Source organism: Triticum urartu, chromosome 4, assembly GCF_003073215.2.
Source record: "Triticum urartu cultivar G1812 chromosome 4, Tu2.1, whole genome shotgun sequence".
Classification (NCBI taxonomy): domain Eukaryota; kingdom Viridiplantae; phylum Streptophyta; class Magnoliopsida; order Poales; family Poaceae; genus Triticum; species Triticum urartu.
In genome coordinates this window covers 8,392,685-8,420,516 of record NC_053025.1, presented here as the reverse complement: position 1 = coordinate 8,420,516, position 27,832 = coordinate 8,392,685, and the positions used below count along the sequence as shown (strand labels likewise).

The window sequence follows — 27,832 nt, the reverse complement described above, 5'->3', positions numbered from 1 at the left end:
TAAAAAAGTGGTGCGAAAACCTATTTGAAGCATAAAAATGGTTGGAGAAAATGCTGTTAGGATTCAGGAATAGTATAGACGCATTTGCAGAGCAGAACGGTTGGTACGCTGCTCGGGTGCACAAAGCTTGCCTCCCCCAATAATCGCTGTCGGTCGCCAGCGCTTTCCTTGTTTGATTATTAGGCAGCGTGATCTGATCTCTTCCTCCTCCTTATCCGGCGGTCCTCCCGCTTCTTCAGACACCCTCCACCTCAGGCCACGGGGCCGCGTCCCCTCGCCGGTCTATAAATACCGGCGAAGGGGAGCCAAACAAGATCACCCACCACAACACCATCATCGCATCCCATTAGCATCGCCATTTTCCTTGGAGAGAAGTAGCCAGAAACAGCAGCGCCATGGCCGGCATCATGCACAAGATCGAGGAGAAGCTCCACATGGGCGGCGGCAGCGACGAGCACAAGAAGGCGGAGGAGCACAAGAAGAAGGACGGGGAGCACAAGAAGGACGGCGAGCACAAGGAGGGCATGATGGAGAAGATCAAGGACAAGATCAGCGGCGACGGCCACGGCGACGGCAAGAAGGACGGCGACCACAAGGAGAAGAAGGACAAGAAGAAGAAGAAGGACAAGAAGCACGGCGAGGGCCACAAGGACGACGACGGCCACGGCAGCAGCAGCAGCGACAGCGACAGCGACTGAGCCAGCTCCGGCCCGCGCTCCGGCAGCGTGCAGGTACGTACAAATGGTGGTCGCCGCCTCCATGCGTTCCTTTCTCTTCTTTCCGTTGTGTTTGCGCTCTCATGTAGTCATGTTCTTGTTGGATCTGATCTAATTAATTAAGAAGGTAAGCAGTTGCTAATCTTTTTTTGGATCTGTTCTTGCAGTGAAGGCGAGATCGATGATGAACACTTGGGAGAAGTGTGACAGACATATATGTTGCAGGGTTTGGAGCGTGTGGTAGCATATGTATGTAATGCGTGACATGTCTCATGGATCTTGTGATGTATAATAATTAGCCGGCCGCACTGCACTGCACGGTGCTTGTAATAATAACGTTAATCATGTTGGTATTGATACATCTCCATTGGTAATTTTGTACCATCGTATTTTCCAAGCTTTTTGTGGATGTGGTGTCTCTGTTCATCTCTGGAAGCAGTTTTTTTTTTGTTTTCGACAAACTGGATGTGGTTAGAAACATGTTGAATCATCATTGGTGTTTTGTTTTCCTCCTCTTTTTCAGTTACAGAAGTTGTGTGGTGCTCGCTTTTCTTTCAGAGATTTGCTTGGTTGCAACTTTCCTCTGTTTTTCATTTTAGAGTTTTGCTTGTTTGCAACTTTCCTCTGTTTTCCATTTTCGGATTTGTGCCCGGTATTGATTCCAGGAACGCAAAAATCAAAGTTGTCCCTCACAAGAGCCAATCACCACATGGTCTTCCTAACTACTACTATTTACTTGTAGTATCACGTCACATTTGGAATTGTGACCCATGTTATCATCAAAAAGACGATTCAGCACCCATAATAGATAAGCTATACTAATTAAATTTAGCCCCTTGCGATTGCGGGCTAATAAGGTGCTAGCTGAAGGTGCCAGGTATCCCGACTGTTCTCCGAAACTAAATATTCATGATACCAGATCTCTCTATAGCAGCACGTTATCCTCTCTTATCTGAACGTCTTCCAGCATATTGTCTTGAACTGTTTTACGCATAAGAAAATGGTTAATTCCTGAGGCCTCTCATTTCTAGATAGTGCAATGCATTGAGCATTAGATAAGAAGATGATAGAAAATGAGAGAGTATACCATTTGATTCGGAGCTAGCTAGTCCATTTGAGGTAGATCAAGGAGAGGGAGAGGATTATATATATACACACACACACGGGAAGATGACTGGTGTAGAATTGAACGTGATGGATGGAATTCTGATCTCACATCTACTACCTCTATTCCAAAATATAAGACATTTTGGAATGGAGGTAGTATCATAGCTGCATAACCCACGTGAGTTTTCAGAAGGCAACGACAAGAGAAATGAAAGATAGCCACGTCTGGGACCAGATGTCACGTGATTTGACGACCTTGGTTTTCTAAAAGATGTATGTAGTCACGGGAAGAGATAGGAAATATGAGATGAGGGCTATTTTTAAAGAACATCTAGACTTGGTACCACAGTAGATGGAATAGGATATACAATTAAATATGAATTGTCTATTGATGGAGGGTTAGGCTCTGTTTTTGTTGAAAAAGGATTTTGGGATAATTCAGTGCTTACTATGCTTGCCACATGGTGATCGGGGCTAATTACCGTCTAATCAAAAGCATGTAGGTGAAACAAAGTATTTAACTATAGTGTATAATTTTAAAAGTTAGCGTCGACATTTCCTGTAGTGGGAATATACATGATCGATAGTCATAGAAGATCGAGTGGCTTCACCGTAGGAGATCATCTCTACTCCACTTCCCCATCTCAGTTGCATGCCGCCTCGTTCCCATCCGTGTCCTCGCCGCCATGTTAATGCCTTTGCAACTCATGCATTACACAACCTCTAGTTCTTTCTTTAGGATCCTATATTTCTAGTGTATTGGTTCATCTCGAATAACACTTCATCATTGTAGAGAGGGCCATCAACATCTGAAGTGCCATCATTTACTGTCACTTATACAACCGAAAAAGGACGCGGCATTATTGTTCATGGTTAGGCAGGGGCAGAATTAGGATTTTTGCATGAGAGGGGGGGGGGGGGGGGGGGGGGGGGCAAAAGGAGCAACAAAAGTGTTGTAGGCTTCTAATGGCAGAGTAGGTCACTCTTGCCAACTAGATGCCTCAACTTCTCGCCGATGATGCAAATGTAGATTGCCACCTGGGGATGGGCTTTATATTGCAGCATATTGTCATTCTCAGGTGGAGCACAAACTCAAAGAAAACTGCTACATTTCGGCACACATAAGTATGAAGTTAGTTCCCGAGGCTTCTCATTTCTAATTACTGTAAAGTAATTGAGCTTCAGATGAGGGGATCGTAGAGGAAGAGAGATCAACTCATTCAAAGCTAGCTAGTCATGTACTTGAAGTAGATCCAGGAGAAGGGGATGATACTATATATACATGAGGGGAGGCTGTTTTTACAAAGAGAAATATGTAGTGCAGAATTTAATGTGGCAGGTGAAATTATGATCTCACTCCTAAGAAAGTTGTCCAAGACATGAGAGTACTGAGAAGGCTACATGTCGATTCAATGACAAATACCTACCAAATGGGACGAGAAATTACATATTGTTTGATACCTTCCATTTTTTGAAAGATGCACATAGCCATAGGTAGAGATGGAAAAGATGATCCAGCTAGCAAGATTTTAGGACCCTCAGTCTTACCACACTCGCTCGGATGCCGCTAGTACTCTTACCAGAAACAACAACACCATGGCCCGCATCATCCATAAAATCAAAGAGAAGCTCTACCCGGAATAAATTGTAAAAAAATCATCACAATTGAGGACCCTAATTCAGAAAACCACCATCTTTCGTTTTTTCTCTTCAGATGGGGCCGCTCTAAGTGGTGATGTGCCACCGAAATCTTGCGGTGTTTGTCCTGTACGATAGCCTGCACATGGTATCCACACGTCGGCCTGTGCACTTCTTCCTTCCCCTCGAGCGCTGGCAGGAGAAAAAAAATCTGTGCGCCCGCATCTGACCGGTGCACCACCGTATTCAGCCGCCGGCCGGCTCGCGAGCCTCCACCTCCGCCATCTCCCTCTTGTCTCTATGCTGCAACATGCAAGCAGCAGCGGCGGACACAGCCGGGCATGGGGACGGAGCAACAGCTCAGCCATGCATGGGCGCGAGCAACGGCAGAGGCCACGACCACGCACGTGGCCGCGAGCAGGAGCACCGGCCGCGCACGGGCGCGCGAGCTGCCGTCTGCTCCAGAGCACGAACGCGCCGCGACGGGGGCAGGGGCGCATGCAGCGGCAGCGTCCACGCGGCCACCGGAGCTCCTCGACCCCTCCTACATCGCCGCCGAGATCCCACGTGAGGTCTACCTCCTCTCCCACTCTTTCCCGCTTGCCCGTGACCTCCCAGGCGCCATGGCCGAGAGCACGGGCTCGAGCTCCGCCCAGCGCGCGGACTACCCCAGTGTGCCCTGGTCAGATGCCGCCCCACTACGCGACCTCCATCTCTTGGCCGCGGCACCTCGCACTCGGTCGCCCGCGGTGCATTCCTGCACCATTGCCGACGGCGTTGTGCTCCTGCCACTGGCGAGCGAGGCGGCCGGCCGGATGCCTGCTAGGTGTTTGTGGAAATTATTCAAAGAGGCAAAGGAGGGGTTGACCGGGTGACCTAACATCCGTATCCTCGCTCCGTTTGGCTCATGCCATGTCGACCTAACAATGGGACCTACCTCTCAGATTCGGTGTCAAATGGCTCTAATCGATCGATCAAAGTTTTTTGAAAACTGTCATGTCGGCACATCATGTCGGCACCGACATGATGAAGTAGGATTCACAGAATGACGGAAGCAACATGGCCCTGGCGAGCTCGACGAATCGATGGCACTGTCGCACGTTCATGTTCTCCTAGCGATATGCATAGTGTGGGGAGTATTAGGATTAATTGAGAGGACACGCCAACCCCAAACAAATAAGAGCACCTCCAACGAAACGACCCAAACGGATAAAAAACGGACAAAGTCAGCGTATGCCTGTCTGCGTCCGCTTTTTCATTTGGGTCGGCAAGTGCGCCCAACGAAAGACAGACGCATTTTATGCATTTCCGCGTCGGCATTTAGTCAAACACCTGATGGGCGAGCTCGGCTCCGCCGCCTGGCCCGCCGCGCGAGCTAGGCTGCCTCGACCACGCGCTCCGCGCGCTCGGCTGCCCCGCCCCGCGAGCTCGCCTCCGCCGCCTCATGCACCGTTCGCCGCGCTTGCTACGCGAGCTCGCCCGCACACGCGCGCGGCAGCTGCGACTAGCTAGCTAGCCAACACACGCGCGCGGCAACCGCGACTAGCTAGCTAGCCAACACACGTGCACACCAGCATGCATGCACGGCCAGTGGCGGCTAGCACGCCCGCGACGGGCAGCAACGCATGCATGTATAGCTAGCTAGCTAGCACGCGCATGGCAACAGCACCAGCAGTATGTGTGCGGCCAGCGGCGAGGTGAGTCGACGGGAGCGGTCGGCATGGGCGCCGGAGAAGCTCGAGCCCACCATGGCGGAGCACCGGTGCCGGAGAAGGACGAGCGGGGTGGGTGGATGGGTGGGAGAAGAAAAATGAGGAGAGAGACGGGATGGGACGGATGGGTGGATGGCAAGTGGGGTAGGCAGCACATGCAGCCGGACAGAGGCGGACGGGGAGGGCACAGAGGGCACCCGCTTTGTGTCCGCTTTTGACCCAAATTTTCTCAAATTTGAAACGAAGATGGGTCCGCACGGACACGAAACAGACAGCGGCCGGACGCTGTGTCCGTTTGAGTCGCCTCGTTGGGCCAACTTTTGTGTTCGGATGACCTAAATGGACAAAATGGATCGCCTCATTGGAGTTGCTCTAAATGGTCTAAATGAGAAAACATTTTCCAAATTTCTAAGCAATGAGCTACCCTTACTTGTGGATTATTTTGGAGGCTTAAGTACAACCATGCACATATATAGCCAGGAGAACATATACCTGCCTTAAGTAGTAATTTAAAACAGATTAATTATCTGAGCAATTATCTGCAACCATTAACACACACATATATTGATAGTTTACTACTGTAGTACCACTAACTGGTGTAAAAACTTGAGGGGGGCCATTGGTGGAAGTCCAGCTCTTGATCTCCTTTCCCTATCTCTGCCCTTGTGGCTAGGCACGAGTGAGATAAAACTATCAACGTTTAATGACTAGGCAATTGTTTTGGCAATTCAGACGATTTCTATTCATAATACACAAAATATAGATTGGAGAGTTGAAAGGGGATTCTGAAGTGCTAGCTCGCCGAGGAGAGCAAGAAAGATAGTAATGATTAAAGATGGCAACGGAATAAACACTGATCAGGTAATGCTACTTTTCCATGTAGCCATGAATTACAAGCTTGCCTGCCAGCGGACCCGTCCCTTAGCGGCGGGCAGTTTGTCTGCCTCTCCCTGCTACCCAAGCATTACTTCACCGCAAGAGTCTCGGACACATCTTAAAGAGTAAATAGCATAAAACTACTACTTTACAGGTTAGGGTTTCAAAAAACTACCGGTTTTTAATTTTTCTCAGATAACTACCAAACGAGGGGTCGGCTGTTTCAAAAAACCCAAAACGCTGAATGCTTATCAATTGATCGTGATTATGACAGGTGGGACCCACACATAAGAGAACCGTTTGTTTGACCGTTACCTTACATGTAGGGCCCACATGTCAATATCTATGTAAGTTTTTAAAAAGCAATCAGGTCCCTATATCTTTTTTTAAAAGCAATCGGGTCCCTGATGTTTTCTGAAAAAAGCAATCAGGTCCTTGATGTTTTCGGGAAAAAGCAATCGGGTCCCTAATATTTTTCTGGAAAAAGCAATCAAGAACTGCGCCGGCAGCTCGCCGACGGCCAGATCGCCGGCCAAGCGAAAGGCGGCGGCTCGGCTGCCGCGTTCCTCGTCGCGACGACGGGCTTCTCTAGTCGGGCGACGGGCTAGGTGGAGGAGCTCCTGGCCATGGCGCACGGCTGGTGGCGGCCCGAGCCCCTGGCCATGGCGCGGCTGGCGGCGGCCCTTGCTCGTCGACGCGCTCCTGGCCATGGCGTGCGCCTGGTGGCGGCATGAGCCACTGGTCATGGCGCAGCTGGCGACGGCCCGAGCCCCTAGCCATGGCGCGCGGCTCGCGACGGCCTGAGCCCGCCATGGGGAGCCGGCGTAGAGGCAGCCACTGTCCCCGCGGCGTCGTGCAGCACGGCTAGGCGGCGGGCGTAGAGAGGTAGGAAAGAAGGAGGTGAGGCGGGGCAACCGCCATGGTTGAGCCCCGATGAGCGCCGGCAGCGGGTGGCTCACCGGCCGGAGGAGGCGGAGCCGCGAGGTCCAGCTCTGGAGCGAGAGGAGCACCAATGGATCCTGGTCTGAGAGCAGGGACCCGATTGCTTTTTGTGAAAAAAGCAGGGACCAGATTGCTTTCTTAAATTTGTGTGCAGGCCCACACTTAACGGTCAAACAAACGGTCAAACAATTAGAGCTCTTACGCATGGGGCCCACCTGTCATAATCACAATCAATTGATAAGCACTCAACGTTTTGGGTTTTTTGAAACAGCCGGCCCCTCGTTTGGTAGTTATCTGAGAAAAATTAAAAACCGGTAGTTTTTTGGAACCATAACATGTAAAGTAGTAGTTTTATGCTATTTACTCCATCTTAGAAGATACACGTTTGGGATTTGGGCAAAAGGAGCAACAAAAGTGGCCCCATGCTTGTTGTAGGCTTCTAATGGCAGAGTAGGTCACTCTTGCCAACTAGATGCCTCAACTTCTCGCCGATGATGCAAATGTAGATTGCCACCTGGGGATGGGCTTTATATTGCAGCATATTGTCATTCTCAGGTGGAGCACAAACTCAAAGAAAACTGCTACATTTCGGCACACATAAGTATGAAGTTAGTTCCCGAGGCTTCTCATTTCTAATTACTGTAAAGTAAATGAGCATCAGATGAGGGGATTGTAAACGAGGTAATAGCACCACAGGTCCTTGAACTTGTCCAAGATGTGATGGTTTGGTCCTCAAACTTGTAAAAGTGAATTATTTGGTTCTGAAACTTGTCTCGGACGTGCGCATTTGGTCCTGGGTCAATCAACAACAGCCATGTGGAGCCAGCTGGGCCGAGCCGGTCAGCGCCGCACTTTTCGCATTTAGCCCCTTGCTGTTTATATGAATTAATCCATGGGACGCCTCATGTCGCCGGCAACGCTACGAGCTTGGCCGGCACGGTGCCGGAGAGGCGGTTGTGGTCTAGCACGAGGAACCGCAACCTGGGCATCGCCACCATGGACTCCGGGATGGTGCCTGCGAGGGACGTTGAACAGGTCCAGCATGGTCAGGCTCGCCATCTTCTCGTGCCGCATCAGGGAGCAGCGGGTTGCTCGAGAGCAGCAGGTCCTGCAGGGCCGCCATGCCCAGCACGAACTCCGGCAGCCCGCCAGTGAGGTTGTTGTTCCGGAGGTCGAGCAACGTGAGGCTATCCAGGCCGGCGAGCTCCGGCGGGATGCGCCCGTCGAGGCGGTTGTTGCCGAGGTCCATCTTAAGCAGCCCCTTGAGCCCACCTAGCGACGGAGGCAGAGACCCGGTTAGAGAGTTCTTGCTCATGTCCATGGCCAGCAGCTCGTCGAGGCGGCGGGGGTTACCGAGCGTGGCCGACACGGGGCCCGACAGCCCGTTCCCGGACAGCACGAGCCGCCGCAGCTTCGCCAGCCCGCCAAGCTCCAGTGGCGCCGGTGAGGTTGTCGTCGATGAGGACCAGGGACTGCAGGCTGGCCAGGCGGCCGAGGGACGCCGGGATGGCGCCGGCCAGGCCCGGGTTTGAGTGGAACTCGAGCGTCTCGAGGGTGCCGGAGAGCTTGTCCCAGTTTGTCACCGGGATGGCCGTGGAGTTGGCCGCCGGGAAGCAGGCGTAGAAGGTGAGGCTCTTGAGGCACCGGAGGCCGAACAACTTGGGGCTGAACCTGGCGTCCGGGGCGCACTGCAGCGAGTTGTCGAGCACTGGATCCAAGAAGCAATTATTTCACTGAATCGAATATCGTCATCATCAGTCAGTAAAATTGTACTACTACATTCTACATAGATGCATACTTAAATCATGCAAATGAATAGTAAAACATAATTGACTGGGGTAAATATTAGGAACAGAGGTGGAAGGGTCACATGTTCTGTTGTCAGGTACAACTTTCTTGGCTTGTCATGAGGATCAGAATGTAATTCTAGCAGTACCACTGAGAGTGAAAATAATTGCGAACAGCATATGTAAACCTGGTTATAAACTAACTAACTATGTGTATGATCGCCAGAAAGTGCTAATCAGACCAAGGTAAACCAGTGTTAAATCGGTGGAAGTAAAAAATGTACTACTCCTACTGAGTTGGTACCAATGATTTTGTGGGCAAAGCAAAAGAGCAAGAGGACGCCCTCCAAAAAAGAGGAAGAGGACATGAGAAAAGAAAGACCAAATGGGATGTGTTTTAAAAAACAAGGACATGAGAAAAGAAAGACCAAATGGGATGTGTTTTAAAAAACGTTGACATTGCATATCTGCAATCGCAGATTCTTATCATGCGCAGGGAAAGAAAATTGTTGCGCACAAGAGAGGAAGAGAGACAGTAAAAAAAGGTTCCAAATTAGGCAAGAATCGCGAGGCAGTAGGTAGGTTGAGGAACAAAGGTTTCGTCTCACTCGTCCAACAGTGAAGTAGTCTAGCAAATCCTGCATTCTCCAAGGAGAAACAGTGGAGGAACAATGGATCAAACAGTAAGAGAGCTGCTACAAGTGAAACAGGGGAATTTGAAAAGATGATGCAGTGCTGAGAATTTGACGATTTGTTTGGACGTTCCCAAGATAAGTCATTTAATTTTTTTTTTGAGATATAAGTCATTTAATTGGAGGTGCAAGCAAACAACATCCTTTTGAGCAGCGATTTGTGGTGAATCTCAAGACATTGTAATGCAGAACAGGAAAGAAACTGGGTATAAATCTATGAAATGAGAGCAAATTTTGGTGTTTACCAGTACTCAATTTGTTCAGAGTTTAACACTTCCCATGAATGAATCAAGAACCGAAGACACTGAGTAAAGAGAAGGAGCTAGCAGTGGGCGAGACGAACCTAGATGGGAGTCTGGCTGCAGGGGTCAGAGAAGAGGCCGGAGCCGTTCCACGCCTTGCCCACGAAGCTCCCGATGGCGGCGTACAGGGCCGCCTTCTCCTTGGCCTCCATCGGCGCCTCCGGCTCCTCCGCCGCCCCGGCGAGCCCTCCTCGTCCTCCCCTTCCGCCGTGGAGCCGGAGAGGAGAAGCAGCGCCACGAACAGCGCGGCGAGGACAGGGAGCAGCCTGCCGCCGCGAGCACATTTCATCATAGTACTTCTCCGCAAGAAAACAAACAAGAACCTCTGCTCCTGGGCGGAGTCCATGGCGGCGATGCCCAGGCTGCGGTTCCTCGCGCTAGACCACAACCGCCTCTCCGGCACCGTGCCGGCCAAGCTCGTAGCGCTGCCGGCGACATGAGGCGTCCCACGGGTTAATTCCGATAAACAGCAAGGGGCTAAATGCGAAAAGTGCGGCGCTGACCGGCTCGGCCCAGCTGGCTCCACATGGCTGTTGTTGATTGGCCCAGGACCAAATGTGCACATCTGAGACAAGTTTCAGAACCAAATAATCTACTTTTGCAAGTTTGAGGACCAAATCATCACATCCTGGACAAGTTCGAGGACCTGTGATGCTATTACCTCATTGTAGACAAAGAGAGATCAACTCATTCAAAGCTAGCTAGTCATGTACTTGAAGTAGACCGAGGAGAAGCGATGATACTATATATCCATGAGGGGAGGCGCGGAGATGGAAATCCGTTGGTGCTCCCGGGAGCGCGCGCTCCGGCATGTGAAAAAATATTTTGAAGTGTGAAAATATTTCAAACAAAAATTTTACGCATACATCTCGGCATTATATGTGTGTACGTCAAGTTTCGGAGAAAACCGATATTTTTTGTGGCTTGTGCAAAAAAGACAAAAAGATGTCTTGTGGAAAGCATTTTTTAACACTGGATTTTATCTTTTTCACACGCGGCAAATAAGTTGTCGGTTTTCCCCGAAACGACTTTGTGAGCATGTACAATATCGAGATGTACGCGCCAAGTTTTTGTTTGGATTTTTTTGAACTTTCAAAATATGTTTAAAACACATTTTCAAAATCTGGAGCGCGCGCTCCCATGTGCCAAAACACCACTCTCGGAGGCGAGGCTGTTTTTACGAAGAGAAATATGTAGTGTAGAATTTAATGTGGTGGGTGAATTTATAATCTCATATACCTATGAAAGTTGCCCAACACATGGGAGCATTGAGATGACTACATGTCGATTCAATGACAGATACCTACCAATGGCACGAGAAATGAGATATTGTTTGATGCCTTCCATTTTTTGGAAGATGCACATAGGCCATAGCCATAGGTAGAGATGGAAAAGATGATCCAGCTAGCAAGATTTAGGACCCTCAGTCTTCCTACACTCGCTTGGATGCTGCTAGTACTCCTACCAGAAACAACTGTGCCATGGCCGGCATCATCCACAAGATCGAGGAGAAGCTCCACATGGGCGGTGGCAGCGACGAGCACAAGAAGGCCGAGGAGCACAAGAAGGACGGCGAGCGCAAGGAGGGCATGATGGAGAAGATCAAGGACAAGATCAGCAGCAACGACCACGGCGACGGCAAGTCGTCCCGCGACCACAAGGAGAAGAGGGACAAGAAGCACGGCGAGGGCCACAAGGATGACGGCGGCCATAGCAGCAGCAGCGACAGCGGCTGAGCGTGCTCCGGCAGCGTGCAGGTACGTACGAATGGTGGTCGTCGTCTCCATGCGTGTGCGTGTGTCAACATTTTCTTGTTTCCTTCCCCTCTGTGTTTGGCGTTCTTCGCTTCTTGCTGGATCAAACTCTTCTTTTTTAAAAAAAAATTTGTGCAGTGCAGGCGAGATGAAAGGCTTGGGTTGATTTGGAGCGTGTGGCAGCATATGTATGCAATGCGTTACATGTCAAATGGATCTTGTGATGTAATAACCAAACGGTTGCATTGCATTTCACGGTGTTTGTAATAATAACATTAAGGAATCATGTTGGTATTGATGGTGCATCTCCATTGGTAATTTGGTACCATCTTATTTTCCAAGCTTTTTGTGTATGTATATGTCGTGTCTCTGTTCATCTCTGGGTCTCTCGGCCAGAGCGTGATTAACGTCTGGGATTGTTTAGCAATGGTTATTGGTGTTCTGCTTTTCCTCTTTTCAGTTTCAGAATCTGTGTGGTGCTCTGTTTTCTTTCAGAATTTGTGTTTGCAACTTTCCTCTGTGTTCCGATTCTGGATTTGGGCCAGGTATTAATATTAGGAATGCAAAAATCAAAGTTGTTCCTCACAAGAGCCAATCACCACATGATCTTCCTCTCTATTTGCTGAACACATATCACATCACATTTAAAATTATCGCCCATGCTGTCATTAAAAAGATGATTCAGCACCCATGCCAGATAAGCTATACTAATTAAATTTAGGCCCTTGTCATTGCGGGCTAATAAGGTGCTAAGTGATGCTGCCAAGAGGTGCCAGGTATCCCGACTGTTCTCCAAAACTAAATATTCATGATAGTTGATGTCTCTGCTAGAGCACGTCACCCTCTCTTATCTGAACGTCTTCCAGCATATTGTCTTGAACTGTTTTACGCATAAGAAAATGGTTAATTCCTGAGGCCTCTCATTTCTAGATAGTGCAATGCATTGAGCATAAGATGAGAAGATGACAGAAAATGAGAGAGCATCCCATTCAATTCGAAGCTAGCTAGTCCATTTGAGGCAGATCGAGGAGAGGGGGAGGATATTATATATACACGAGAGGAGAGGCTGCTTTTGTGAAGATATCTAGTGTAGAACTGAACGTGGTGGGTGGAATTCTGATTTCATATATCTCATAGCTGCATAACCCATGTGAGTTTTCAAAAGGCTACGGGTCAAGACAAATGAAAGATAGCCACGCTTGGGACCAGAATGCGATGTAATTTGATGACCTTGATTTTGTAAAGATGAATGTAGTCATGGGAAGAGATAGGAAAGATGAGATGAAGGCTCTTTTTAAAGAACCTCTCAGACTTAGTACCACACTAGATGGAATATGATATACAACTAAATCTGAATCGTCGATTGATGGAGGGTTAGGCTCTCTTTTGCTGAAAAAGAATTTTGGGGTTGTTTAGTGCTTACTATGTGTTCCACGTGGTGCTCGGGGCTAATATTCGTCTAATCAAATTCATGTAGGTGAAACAGAGTTTTTAACTATAGCATATACTTTCAAAAGTTAGCGTCGACATTTTCCGTAGTGGCAAAATACATGATTGATAGTCATAGAAGATCGAATGGCTTTGTTTCAGGTGATCATCTCCACTCCACTTCCTCATCTCACTCGCATGTTGCTTCATTCCCATCCGCGTCCTCGCCATCACACTGCTGCCATTGAAACTCGTGCATTACAAAACCGCTAGTGCTCTCTTTTGGATGGTGTATTCCGAGTATGTTTATTCATCTCGAAGAACACTTCACCACGTAGAGAGGGCCATCAACATCTGAAGTGTTGTTGTTTGTTGTCATTGATACAACCAAAAAGGACGTGAGATTATTGTTCATGGTTAGGCAGGGGTAGAATTAGGATTTGGGCATGGGGGGAGGGGTGGGGAAATACATTTCACTTTTCACATCATGTTCAGAATTGGCACCCATGTCTTTTACATGACCCCACACTGAAGTATTATCATCGTTATAGGCCAACTCCAACACACAGGAAGGCACAGAACCGCTTAAAACACCATTTCTCCTAACGTTTTTTTACAAAAAGGGAGCGATGGCATGGGCAGCCATATTGTTTTCCAACACTCATCTTACAAATCTTCACATCCTATGACCGAACCAAAATCTTCATCGCCTCCTTCTTCAAGTCAATGATTCGTATTTGTCAAACTGAGCGGACATGACAAATCTTACAACATATAAGCAGTCTATCTCAAGCGTCGTTGTGTTTGCGCTCTCATGTCCTCGTTGGATCTGATCTAATTAATTACTCCCTCCGTCCCATAATATAAGAGCTTTTTTGACACTAGTGTAGTGTAAAAAACGCTCTTATATTATGGGACGGAGGGAGTAATTAAGAAGGTAAGCAGTTGCTATTTTTTTTGATCTGTTCTTGTAGTGTAGGCGAGATCGATGATGAACGCTTGGAAGAAGTGTGGCATACATATATGTTGCAGGGTTTGGTGTGTGTGTGTGTGTCATGGCTGCCACGACTACCACACCTGCCACGGCGGCCCCAGTGGTCAGCGAGGGCAACGGAGCCACTACTAGCTGGGTTGACGGAGTCAAGGCGCTCGAGAGAAGGGCGACCAGTGGGCCCGCACGGTCAGGGCGCGTCGCGTGAGTGTGGCATGCCTGTCGCGGGTATTACTACGCCCCGATGGGTGTGAGTGGGTATCGAGTATTATTGTATCCACATTAACTAGAGAAGCTGATCTTCTCCATCGGCATCCTCCTTCCTCCTCTCTCCCTATAAATCCCTCAGACCTAGATCGGGTCCCTTACAACTTGGTATCAGAGGTCCATCATCCTGGATCCACTCTACCAGAAGCCCCGCTACCACACCAAAGCGGCGCAGCAGGCGGCAGCCATGGAAGAGCAGATCGCAGCCCTGGTGAAGGCGGTCCATGACGGGCGCACCGTCAACGACACCTGCCTCGACGCGATCCAGCAATCGCTCGAGCTCTGGCGGCCGGCGGTGACCAACCTGCAGCAGCAACTCGACAAGCTACGTACCCATGTCGGTCGGATCGCCCTCCACCCCGTGCTGACGGCGTCTTCGACATCACCCGAGGACGCGGTGGTGCAACCGGCGTCGTCTCTTTCGACCGATGACCCTGGGCACCACGGGCCAAGTGGCCACGGCAGGAACATCGACTCCGGGGCTTGGCACACAGGGTAGTCACTACCCTGGCGCCGCCTCCGGTCACGGGTGAGCCTCTCCGACCCCCTTTCCCTTCGAAATCCGGCGAATTAGGCTGGGATCTGGGCATCTGGCACATCCTGTTGATCTTCCACCTCAGTCTCCCCACATTTTGTTCGGGGGACATATCAATTGGGCCCTTCCGAGGCTTGATTTCCCACCCTTCGATGGCGAAAACCCCCAATTCTAGAAAAACAATTGTGAAAAATATTTCAGTGTCTATGGAGTTCAGAGAGAGATGTGGGTGCGGGTATCTACTCTCCATTTCGAGGGTAATGTCGCGCGTTGGCTGCAGGTGCAGGAAGCACACGGCACCTCCTTCACCTGGGAGATGCTATGCTCAGCCGTGCGTGCCAATTTTGGCCGCGAACAGTACCAAGTTCAGCTTAGGCAGTTTAATACTCTTCGTCAGATAGGGTCAGTTATAGAGTACATGGAACAATTCGAGGAACTCATGCATCAGTTGTTAGCTCATAATCCTGCTTTTGATCCGTTGTTCTTCACTACGCAATTCCTTGATGGCCTCAAAACCGAAATTAAAGTTGGTGTTGCTTTACATCGCCCTCAAGACTTGGACTCCGCCTTTTCTCTTTCTCTGTTACAGGAGGAGCTGATGGGATTGATGCCCCGAAAGGACCAAGGTCAGGCGAGACACCCTGCTCGGCCACTGCCAGTTGCGGGTGGATTACACCCCCGTCCGGTGCCGTCCGTGCCTCTAGTAGCGGCAGAAGATCGTTGGGCCTTGGACGCGGCTCGTGCAGCTGACCGGCGCGCTGAACCAGCGCGAGGTGAGACGGTGGAGGGCAACACCCGACAAATAGCCATAGAAGCTCCATGTTTCATATTAATAGTCTAAGTTACATGTCATTTCAAGTACGTTGACCTTTATTTCGCAAAATAAAAAGTATGTTAACGTTTGATGCACACAACCAGGGACGACTACAATAGAAAGATCCTTGCCGGGGCAGCTCACCCAACGGCAACATTGCAGCCACCCTTGGGCCTAAGAGTACCGACACCATCAACATCATTGGAACCAAGGCTCGGGAAGCACCTGCATAGTTGGCATGCAGATCTTTGTGAATACAAAGAAACCACAAGACTAGACGATGACCAAAAAACAAAACAATCGCAAGCCCCCTTGCCGAGGATGCCCCCGAGGCCCCGACAAGGCTCCTTGTCGAAAACACTCGCAAGGCCCCGACAAGACTCTAGCCGAGGGCGCTCATGAGACCCCGACAAGACCCTTGCCGGGAATATACACGGGACCGCGACAAGACCTTGCCGCCCCAGCTCAGCAGCCAACCCACCAACTGAGGCTAGTACCCACGTGGCAGTACGTGGATGCTAATCCAACTAGCCAAACACCAGCGTGGCGGCATGCAGATCTTTGTGAAGACCTTACCACCATGCCGACTCAGCAGCCTATCAGCCTACATGGTGTTGCATGCCTCGTTGGCCTGGACGCGTGTCGGGGTAAGGTGGAGCGGCGACGGACGGGACGGGCCTCGTTACCGCCCCCGATAAAGCAACGGGACACCTAAGGAGCGCATTTAATGCGCCTTGTCCCGTAATGACATGCAATAAGCTTAACCACCGTATACCTTTCCACCTCGTGTGTGCTACTGTGGCGACCTCTTTTGACTATAAAAGGAGGCCCGAAGCATACTGGAGAAGGATTCAGATCTTTTGGACTACGCACGCACCGCAGCTAGTTCGAAAGCTCAAGAACACTCAAATATACACCAAAGCAGGATTAGGGTATTACGCATCCTTGCGGCCCGAACCTGGGTAAACGATCTTTGTGCTAGCTACTAGACCCGCTCTTTGCACAACCCCGCGCCCACCAACCGTAGAAGGGATCCCAGTGATTCCATAGGTGTCGTTTCCACCGACACAAACAAGAGTTGTTTCAGTTGTAGTCGTCCCCACACAACCGGGCCCAGCCATTTCTGAATTCGAACACAAGTTAGTGGTACACATGCTACTTACTTAGAGGAAAACGATGGGCAACCTGGATATCCACAAAACAATATATGAAACAAATTAAGCACTTTATCATGTCACGCCTAGGCAAAACCATGTGTTCTTTGTTAGTACTTGTCTAAGCTCTGGTGCAACAACCGGTAACCGTTCACGGATGCATTACATTTGGAACCATAAACATGAGTCTGCAGCTGTCCCACACTGCAATCTTAAAAGTCCTTAGAGATGTGCAGCAGATACTCCAACCTCCAGTGCGATCTGCGAACAAGGACATAATTTACTCCTCTTATGTAATTAACTCATACTCCCTCCGTTTCGAAACGTTTGAAGTTTTGGGTTTGTCCAAAGTCAAATATTTCTAAGTTTGACCAAGTCTATAGAAAAGTATACTAATATCTACAACATCAAATTAGTCTCGTTACATTAGTTATATTTTCATTCTATGTATGGTTGATGTTGAAGATGACATATTTTTTAACAAAATCTGAGTAAACTTAAAGATGTTTGACTTAGGACAAACCCAGAACTTTCAATATTTTCAAACGGAGGTAGTAGCTAAAATGTAGATCAAACTGCTGAAAATTCTCTTTCGAGAACCGGAGAAAAGACAACAATGATGCATTGCAAGAAGTGTGAGTCCTTGATACGCAATTGAGGACACAATCAATGTAGCTGGCCCTGGCCTGGACACACACACACACACACACACATATATTTACAATCTTAGCAAGAAGAGCATGTACAGCTATAGCTTAATCTGACATTACAATGATTAGGATCGAAGATTACACAACAGCGACGTGTACATCCATGTGAAGATTGATTTAAGCAGCCTTCCCCGTACTTATTAGCTGTGATGCTTACTTGCTCGGCATGGCCTTGTGCGGCTAGCTCGTACCAAGCTGCCATTAGCAGTCAATTAAGCAGGCAGCTGCATCCACCATGTGGTTAACAGCTGAAAGCCATATCATATTGGACTATAGGAGTATATGCGTCTTAGTGGTCAATAAAGTACGGATATACGGAATGTCCCAACATGAAACTGTCGCCTATCGCGACAGCGGAAGACGGGCTAGCTCCATATGTCTGGATGTCAGGGCAGCTACTTGCTGATCTCAACGTCACTAACTGATTCTGTGAAGCACAACTTAGTTTGCATAATCAGTTAAGTTACTGAATGTGCTGGACATCAATTGCCGTGTCTAACTGGTCATTCATTCAAGATAGTGCCCTGATTCTTATTGACTTAAAACTTGCTCTTTCTCTTGACAGTCCTTTAGTTCTTACTTCTGAATTTGCCATGTTGTTGAACTTGAGAGATCTCTTTTTAATGGTTGACTTGGAGATTGAGAATATGTAGAACAGCAAGCAGTTGCGTGATAGTTTAATGTAAAGAAAAGCAGCAAATGCAGTAAGCTTTTTTTGTTTTGAAGGATCCAACAGTTGCTTGGTTTTTCATTGATAAGCAGGTAGAATATTTACATGGAAATGCAGTAAGCCTTGTATGTACAGCAACATGCACTTCATAAAAATTGTTGGCAAAATCTTTAGCCTCGCAAGGGAATCGTGTGATCAAGTTCTTTGGTTTTCACTTTCAGTCAGATTTCGATGAATATCACTGAATTTCAATAATTCCAATAGGCACTGAAATATTTACCTTTTGGTCAAAATATTTCAGTCATTTTAGTTGTACACATGAATTCTATGTTTTTCAAAACATTTTTGATTTTTTCAAATACTTTTTTGAATTTCAAGTGAGCATTTCAGTCCTTTGGCCGAAATGCAAACCGAAATTACTGAAATTCAGTAATTTCGATAGGTGCTGAAATATTTCTAAAACTAACATTTAAAAGCATATTCACTACATAATCAGCTTCACATGGATGGCTATTAGCTCTACCATTCTTCCAAACATACAAACCGAACTCTTTATGTCTTACTTGAGACGCACATCCCCACTGCAAAGTGCAAACACCCAAAGCTCACTTGCTCAGTCAATTGAAGCCACATTCGGATGGTTTCTGGACCTAGACATCATTATCTGCTTGCCCAGTCATCCGCAATTGGTTAAACCATCAGATAACTTCCTCGACAAAGAAAGATACTAATCTGAAAAGGATGATTGGACCAGTTCATCGGTAAATCTTGTCTCTAATCCTGCTCAGGAGATTTTGGTTCTTACATGTTTGTGGTTTGGGAAGGAGATATGTTTGTCATTTAGGAAGGAGATTATTTAGGAAGAAGGTGTTTGTGAGAGAAGAACATTGAGAAAAGAGATACGTATTTTATATGGGAAAGGAGAAATTTATGCGGGGAGGATGTATCAAGACGACGCACAGACTTCCCTTTAATAGTACTCCTCTGTAAACATATATATTTTCAAACTGTAGGGATCTAAAATATCCTCGTTTACAATGTTGTCTTATGTTAAATAATAGGACTAATAGACTAAGTTACACATCACATCGGATTCGTTGACCTTTGTTGCGCACAGCCGGATCTAGACATTTCACACTCTGACACGTCACATTTGAACACAAGTTAGTTGTATGCAGGCCGCTTCCCGAGAGAAAAAGCGACGTGATACTTGAATAATATCCACCAAACATACTAAACAAAGCACTTATCATGCATGTTACGCTTAGGCAACGAAATCATGCATTCGTTGTTAATTACTTGCCTAAGCTCTAGTGCAATGCATTACATTTGGAAGCACAAACAAGAGTCTGTGTGTGAGAAAGACCATACATGCTGATGGGGTGGCACATTAGACCGTGAAGTTTAGTTTTGATAATAGGTCAGAGGGTATTGTGTGTGAATTGTGATAGTTTACTGCCCTGCATGGCGAATGCTATTAGGAATTGTAATGTCATTTTAATCAATTAATAGTATATGGGAGGTGTTTTAATTTAAAAAGAAACATGCTGATGAGTTTCCCTCCAATTTACCTGCAGATGTGCAGCAGACACTCCAAATTAATGTGGTATTCACACTGATGAAATTTGGGCGACCATTAATGGCTAAGGCGTAGACCAAACCGGTGAAAATCGTTTCAACCCTTTTGGAAGAAAGACAACAGCGTTGCATTGCAGGGAGTGTGAGTGATTGACTCGAAGTGCGCCTGCTACGCAGCCAATCGAGGACACAAGGTAGCTGGACGCACACATACGAGCTTAGCAAAGCAAGAAGAGCTCGATCTATAGCACACACATAGCTATAGCTTGATGAACTGACATTACAATGATTGGGATCGAAGATTACACAATAGCGACGTGTACATCCATGCGCTGATTGAGTAATCAGCCTTTCCCCCACTTAGCTGTGATGCTCACCTGACTTGCTCGGCATGGCCTGGTACGGCTAGCTTGTAGTACCAAGCTGCCATTAGCAGCCAGTTAAGCTCCATCCACCAGGTGGTTAACAGCTGAATGAAAACCATATATCATATCATACAGGAGTATATGTGTCTCACTGGTCATTGAGTACGGATATACGGACATCACAGTGTCGCCTGTCGCGACAGCGAAAGATGAGCAGAAGAAGAAGGAACCCTAGTGCTGGCTCCATATGTCTGAATGTCAGGGCAGCTTGCTTGGTGATCTTAATCAACATCACTGACTGATTCAGTCAGTGTTGATGTTGTGCAGCTGCTTAATTAGGAAGCATGGCGCATAGTTTAGTTTTGCATAACCAGTTAGTTACTGAATGCTCTGGGCATCATTTGCCGTGTGTAACCAACCGGTCATTCGTTGAAGATGGTACCCTGATTCTTATTGACTCGCAAACTTGGTCTTTCTCTTGACAGTCATTTAGTTCTTCTTACTTGTTAATTTGGCATGTCGCTAAAATTAAGAGTTCTGTTGGCTGTCATTCTTAAAGGTTTATATGGAGATTGATTTAGCATATGTATGTACAACAGCAAGGAGCGAAGCAGTTACGCGATGACGATGTGCTTAAGTAAGGTTAAGCAAAGCAGCAAATGCAGCAAGCATTGGTTGTACTGCAACTTGCACTTGATCATGAATGTTGGTAACACTAGTTCGTTTGTTTAAAAAAAGAGGGCCTCTGCATCATGCCATGCTGATAACATTGATGACGTACCGAGTTCTTATCTTCTATGGAGAAATCTTTAACCTCGCAAGAGAATCGCGTGATAAAGTTTATTATCACCACACACAATCAACTTGTCATGGATGGCTACTAGTTCTATATATCATTCTTCCTAACGTACAAACTGAGCTCTTGGTATCTTACTTGAGATGCTCATTCCCATTGCAAACGCCCAAATGCTCAATCTATTTTTAGGGCCAAATCCGGAACCTAGCTGTTTACCCAGTCCTCTGCAATTGGTCAAGCCATCGGCTAACTTTCTCCACAAAGAAAGAAAGAAAGAAAGAAAGAAAGAAAGAAAGATACTACTGATCTGAAAATGATGTGTAGACCAATTCATTGGTACAGTAACTCCGTCCACTGATTAGAATCAGCAGGAAGAGCAAAAACCATTACTACTTACTAGCAAACAGAATGCCAGACAATGTGCTATCCCAGTAAGATAAGTGAGGTGTCTAAACGGCGACAAGCCGAGAACATTGTACTTACCTTGCAAAAATTAAGATCAGAGCAAGGATGGACAGATAAACATGACTTCCTCCTCCTCATTGTAAATTCCAAGCTCTTGGCTGGCACTTGAAGAAGGGGCAAAAAACAATTCTACCTGCCTTGTAAATGCAGCAATGAGGGAGGATACCACCAAAGCAATTTCCAATTTACAGCACCAGATCATAATTTCCACAAGGGTGAGTATTATTTTAACTGAATGTTGGTGAGGCTAGCAATGTGTCAAGTAATTAACGTTAAGTAATCCACCTGATTGATACGTAAACGACAAGCGGTTTTGATTTGCCTGTCCGTTTGGTTGGAGGGTGGTTAGTTAGTATGACAAATGCAAGAATTCTGATCAAGACGTTCTACTGTCCTATACGGAAGGTTTCACGGAGAGCTAGCACATATTTTGTCATTATTGTGCCATTTTCTTACAAAGAGGCAGAACCATCCAAGAAATACGTTAAGAGTTTTTTACAAAGAGGGGAAACCCATGAAATATTGCCACCAAGTACATACCGAACTTTAAAAGAATTTAACTTCTTGTGAGGATTTCTAAGAAAACACTATGCACATCTAGAAGTAGACTGATCTTGTCTCGTACCATGACATAAATTAAAGACGGTCTGAAATTCAGAATACCAATTCGGTTGGTGACCATCAAAATAGACAGACAGACATCAAGGTTACCAGAGATTGAAGATGCATTACAGTGACATGATTGACCGGCCTTACTTGGATTATTATGACGTATACAATACTACCAAGGAAGGGTTGATGTTCTCTATTTTAGTTTTTTTGATAATGGGTTAACTGCTCAGGGACAGTGAATTATCATGTTTATGTTCTCTAACACGAAGAGCACATGCCAACACAAAAATCAAAATCCGTGCAGTTATTTGTTCTCTTAATTTTTTAGAGGCATATACATAGATCCTTTTGGAGCATCTGGAGTTTCACACTCTGAAGGAACTGCATGGCAGTAGTAGTAATCTACTATTCTCTTCAAGCATGTTGTAAGTTAAGACTGAGGTAGTAATAGTTACCACTTTAGCTATATGTAAGTTGCTGATTTTAAAATTTGGCTAAGTCGATTTTCTGACAGTTGATTTTTTTTTTGGGTCAAGATTTGTGCTGTTTTTTTCTCTCGTTGTTTTATGGCTTCTTAGGCTGACTTTTCTATGGCAGGTGGAAGTTTGGCAGCAAAAACAATTAATTTTTTTGACTTGCCCCTGTATGGGGTAAGACAATTTTTTTCTTAGGCTGAATTTTTTTATTAGCCCCTGCTTGGGGTAATTCGATTTTCCTATTGGGCTTGAAGCCCGTCACACATTATTTGTTTTTTTATCGTATGTGTTTTTATTTTTTGTTTTTATATTTTAGTCATTTTTTACATGGATATTTTTGGCATGTTGGATGGGTGAAAATGTATACACGCATACATTATACAGTACGTGCATAAATTAAATTAGAGTATGAAAATTGCACTATTAAAGCATCTACACTCGGGCACCCCAAATGCATCTCAAACACCTGTCACTGACCGGTCACAAAAATCAACCAACCCAGACACCTTAAACCGGCCTCAAACGCCTGGGCTGTCCGGCGCCTCTCATATCCAGCCCAAATCTAGGGCGGATATGGGGCGGCCCGGGCGCGTCCGCCTGACAGGCTCGCCCACCACCGACCCCACAGCTTCCCACAAAATCCCTAATCCAGCTTTCAGCTTCGAACCCGAGCTCACTCCACTCGCCTCTCTCGCTTCGTCCTGTCCTCTCCACCCCCGCATTTCGATCCAATCCAGAGCAATGTCGAGCTCCGACCTCGACTCCAATGAAGAGTTGGCCCTCCGCATTGCCTTGGAGCGGTCCAAGGTGGACATCGGGGGCAGCTCCGGATCTGTAGTGCCGCCGCAGCACGAACGCTGGAGTTGGACCCTCCCGGCCCGCGCTCAGCTACGGTAGGACGGCGCAGTTAACACCGCCCCCGCGTCGTCCCCTTCCCCCAACGGTCACTCCTCCGCGTGGACAGCGGTGGGTGCTAATGCCCGCGCAGCCGGCCCGCACGCGCACTCCGGAATCGGAAGGGCAAAGGCCCGGCACGGAAGTGGTGATCCTGCTCCTCCTTATGTTTATATCCTTTTTAGTTGTTGATGTATAAGAACTTGTTCGGCGACGAACTGGTTGATCTTTTGGATGATGTCATGTAGAGTAGCTCACGTTGTATGTACAGTATACAAATGCAAGAATTCTGATCAAGACATTGTGTTGTCGTATACGGAAGGTTTCAGGGAGAGGTGGCACATATTTTGTCATTATTGTGCGATTTTCTTAGATACAGAGGCAGGACAGTCCAAGAAATAAATTAAGAGTTTTATTTACTTGAAACATTGCTATATGGAGTACCAGCGCGTACCGAAGTTGAAATAAATTTATTTACTTGTCGTGAAGATTTTAAGGAAACACTATGCGCAGAAGTAGACTGATCATGTCTCTCTCGAAACAGAGGCTTGCGTCGTGGCATAGATTAAAGACGGTCTGAAATTCAGAATACCAGTTTGGTTGGTGACCATCTTTCAAAATAGACACACAGACATACAGGCAGCAAAGTTGGCCAAGAAGCAGCATTACAGCGACATGATTGTAAGACCTTACTTGGATTATTAGTATGACTGAGATACTACCAAGGAAGGTTTGATGCTTTTGATTCTAGTTCTTTTCAGTAAAAACAATGGGCTAACAGTTCAGATACCAGTTTGATGCCTTTGGTTACTGGGTGCAACCAATGAAAGATGGTGACTCGGACTATATTCAACCGGTTCGGATGGCGTTCACATAACAGGATAGAGGGCTAGAGAGCTTGTCCTTATTATCACCGTATCGGTTGTTTTTAGGCCCTTTCTTTTTTCCAGATCTTTGTGCTATGACTTTGCTCCGTTTGCGAGCTGTAAGACATTTATGATGATACTTCCTGCATTTTTAATAAAAGGGCCGCATGCATCATCATGATGCAGAGGCCGGGGGTATACCTCCATTTTCAAAAAAATAACAGTTCAGGGACAGTGAATTATCCTGTTTATGCTCCCTTGCAGATGTAGAGCATCTATATGCCAGCACAAAAACAAGTTTTTTGTGCAGTAATCCCTTCTCCTGACAAGGAATATCCATCATAGATCCTTATGGAGCATCTGGAGTTTCACACCCTGAATGGCACTAGTAATGTAGAACGTACTGTTATTTCTTTTCAGGCATGCTGTAAGTTAGGACTGAGGCTAGTCTAAAACTACTACTGGTACTAAATAGTTGTCACAAAATGAAGGACGCAAATTATTCTAAATGCGACAGCAAATTTGATAGCTCATCTCAGAGGAAATTTAACTGTTTTTGCTGTCAAACTGCCACATGTTACACAACAAATTTGAATGGAAATCTGATGATAATTTTCACCAGCCAATCACATCTGCTTTGTTCATATCATTAGTTTACGGATGGCCTAGAATGACGAGCGGCAGACGGCGACGGGCAAGGCAGCCGGGAAGTTTCCGCCGCTACGCTCCGGCCTCGGACCCTCCCCATCTCCATCTACATTGCCCCTACGGACCAAACTCCACCTTCGCCGTCATTAAACAATGGCGAATGGCGCATGCCCGCGGCCAAGGCGGCCAGCATATAGAACAAGTCCGCCTTGTTGTTTACACCGGCCATGTGGCACGCCAACACGCCGCGCCGGCCGTCCTTGGCTCCTACATAACGCCCCTCCACTGCTCTCACTCCCTTTGATGGCTTCTTACCCCACCACAACCTCCACCAACAACTCGCCATTGCTGCTGCACTAGCCTCCTGCTGCTAGCTAGAAGCTCTATCTACGCCAGCAAGCGAGGAGAGCACGTGAAGGGTAAGGGAAGGGGGCGAGATGGACCGGCTGGTGATCCCGGAGCCGACGAACGAGGTGGTGGTGCGGGTGGAGCCGGGGCGGCCGGCCAGGGGGGAGCTCACGCTGCGCAACGCCATGCACACCATGCCCGTCGCCTTCCGCCTGCAGCCGGCCGTCAGGGGCCGCTTCGCCGTGCGCCCGCACACCGGGATCCTGGCGCCGCTCGCCGCGGTCACCGTCGAGGTGCTCTACATGGCCTCCGAGGCGCCCGACGGGCCCGGCGGGGGAGGCAGCCGCGGGGAGGACGCCTTCCTGCTGCACAGCGTGGTGGCGCCCGGCGCCTCGGTCAGGGAGCCCGTGTCCGCGCTCGACTCCGTGAACCCTGAGTGGTTCTCCGCGAGGAAGAAGCAGGTGTTTGTCGACAGCGGCATCCGGGCGTCCTTCGTGGGCGCCGAGGTCGCGGCGCGCCTCGTCGCCACCGGGGCCGTGGAGGCACTCAGGGAGGTGCTCGACCGCAGCGACCCCGCGTGGCGCGCCGCGGACGCCGCGGACGAGTCCGGGAGCACGCTGCTCGACCTCGCGGTCGGCCTCGGCCGCGCGGACATCGTGCAGGTGCTCCTCGAGTACGGCGCCGACGCCGACAAGCCCAGCCGCGGGAGGACACCCCTCGAGATCGCCGCGGCGTCCGGCGAGTGCCTCATCGCGGAGCTCCTCCTCGCCAATGGAGCCAAGCACGCCGGCTCCGACGCGCTCCACGTGGCCGCCGCGGCGGGACACGACGATGTCTTGAAGCTGCTTCTTGGAAAGCCTGCGTCTGCTTCTCCCGGCTCCTCTTCCTCCGCTTCCTTCTCCGGTTCCTTCACATCCATCGACGCGGCGGGGAGGGATGGCAAGACCCCACTGCGGCTGGCGGCGGAGGGTGGCCGGCGGGAAGCGGTGAAGGCGCTCCTCGCGGCAGGTGCAAGGGCCGACGCGAGGTGCGGCACGGACGGTGGCACCGCCCTCCACGCCGCGGCGAGGCGGGGCGACGAGGCCGTGGCCCGCCTGATCCTGGCGCACGGCGTGGCCGGCACGGCCTCGGTGCGCGACGCAAAAGGGAAGACGGCATACGAGACCGCGGCCGAGGAGGGCCACACCGGGCGGATCATGGACTTCCTGGGGCTCGGCGAGGCCATCCTGGCGGCCGCGCGCAAGGGCGAGGCCCGGGCCGTCCGTCGGGCCGCGGACGGCGGCGCGTCCGTGGAAGGGCGGGACGCGCACGGGTGGACGCCGCTAATGCGCGCCGCGTTCAAGGGGCGCGCCGACGCGGTTCGCGACCTCATCGAGCGGGGCGTCGACGTGGAGGCGTGCGACGCCGAGGGCTACACGGCGCTGCACTGCGCCGCCGAGGCGGGGCGCTCCGACGTGGTGGACATCCTCCTCAAAGCCGGGGCCAACGCCAGGGCAGCGACGGCGAAGGGAAGGTCGGCCGCGGCATCCGCAGCGGTGACGGGCAAGGCCAAGGTGGTGCGGCTGCTGGAGAAGGCTGGCGGGGTCGGGCGGAAGGGTGCCGGCGAGAAGGCGTCGCCGGCGGTGTCGAAGGGCGGGAGCATGGACAGGCGGCGGAGGGGGAGGAAGGGGAGCAGCGGCGCCATACGGTTCGGTGGCGGGAAGGAGGGGTTCGAAGCCGCCACGGTCACCGTCGGGTGGTCCCACTAGCGGTTGCTAAACTTTGGGGGTTTTGGTTGAAAAAAATGAAATGACCCCTCGAGAGAAAATGCATGGGAAGTTGTGATTAGTCGGGTGAGATGGTGATTTTTAATTTGTTTTCAAGGCAGCGATGTGTTTTTACCGTGGTGCTCTAGTGTAATGTATACACTTTGTATAAATGGAATTGTTCAAAGGTTTCATTGCTCTCGTGTTGCAATAAGATGATGCTTTTCTTTAGCTCTACTTTGGATCATGTTTTGAACTCTGGTTTATGCTAATGGAACAGCGAAGGGTTTTACCTCCCCAATTGCTTTTAGAAAAAAGCTGATGGCATCAGTTCTGGGGTTCAGGTTAAGAGGCTTGCACCGACGGTTTTATTTTCACCAGATTTGTGCTATTTTTAAACAACAATACTAACACAGAAAATGGAATCCCATGACTGGTCGAGCAGTGCCGGAGCTTGATGGAGAATGCCAGCAAGAAGGGAGGTCGGATAAACAGAGTTGAGGGGAGCAAGGAGACAATTTGTACGTACAACTTGGATAATATTTGATTTTCAAAATTGACAGTTTAGGAGATATGTAAGTGGATCTAGACCCCACGATCGATTTAGGTACTCAGGACGAACAATCAAGAAACTAATGTGATTGCTAACTGTCAAATCAGCGCTCCTGGCCCATATAATATCCCCTATTGAATTATCAAGCTAGTTGGTAACATTGTCAAGCTTGACATTACACATGTATCTAATTCCTTCCATTCTGGAATTTTGATTGTTCATAGGTTGAAATACGGTGTGATAGCATTCTTACCTAATTTTTTGGAGCTGATAAGATTCAACAATATGGACCCACTTTCTTTTAGATGCATTTGTAAGTGGATTACTAAAACTCTGGACCTTAGACTTGATCCGTATGCTGACAAGCTTTTTAGTATTTATGAAGTGTTTT

At 48.5% G+C, this 27,832-nt stretch overlaps 3 protein-coding genes and 1 pseudogene across 5 annotated transcripts; 3 read left to right on the top strand and 1 right to left on the bottom strand.

The window, feature by feature from the left end:
* Window positions 1–239: 239 nt before the first annotated feature.
* On the top strand, window positions 240–13,993 carry LOC125550203 (dehydrin HIRD11-like). 2 transcript variants are annotated; one of them, XM_048713146.1, is made up of 2 exons: window positions 240–731; window positions 13,929–13,993. In XM_048713146.1, exon 1 carries the CDS (start codon window positions 396–398, stop codon window positions 696–698), a length of 303 nt encoding a protein of 100 aa, XP_048569103.1. In that variant the 5' UTR covers window positions 240–395; the 3' UTR covers window positions 699–731; window positions 13,929–13,993. The 2 variants fall into 2 exon arrangements, with proteins under 2 accessions (XP_048569103.1, XP_048569102.1); XM_048713145.1 differs by lacking the exon at window positions 13,929–13,993 and adding an exon at window positions 884–1,090 and having other exon boundaries at window positions 253–731.
* Window positions 7,894–10,393, bottom strand: LOC125554497 (annotated as a pseudogene).
* LOC125550204 (dehydrin HIRD11-like) lies at window positions 11,043–11,929 on the top strand. 2 transcript variants are annotated; one of them, XM_048713148.1, is made up of 2 exons: window positions 11,043–11,529; window positions 11,670–11,929. In XM_048713148.1, exon 1 carries the CDS (start codon window positions 11,254–11,256, stop codon window positions 11,506–11,508), a length of 255 nt encoding a protein of 84 aa, XP_048569105.1. In that variant the 5' UTR covers window positions 11,043–11,253; the 3' UTR covers window positions 11,509–11,529; window positions 11,670–11,929. The 2 variants fall into 2 exon arrangements, with proteins under 2 accessions (XP_048569105.1, XP_048569104.1); XM_048713147.1 differs by having other exon boundaries at window positions 11,045–11,529; window positions 11,665–11,927.
* A 10,779-nt stretch (window positions 13,994–24,772) lies between the features above and the next one.
* On the top strand, window positions 24,773–27,082 carry LOC125553375 (protein VAPYRIN-like). Its single transcript, XM_048717166.1, has one exon. It carries the CDS (start codon window positions 25,233–25,235, stop codon window positions 26,889–26,891), a length of 1,659 nt encoding a protein of 552 aa, XP_048573123.1. The 5' UTR covers window positions 24,773–25,232; the 3' UTR covers window positions 26,892–27,082.
* The last annotated feature ends 750 nt before the right edge of the window (window positions 27,083–27,832 follow it).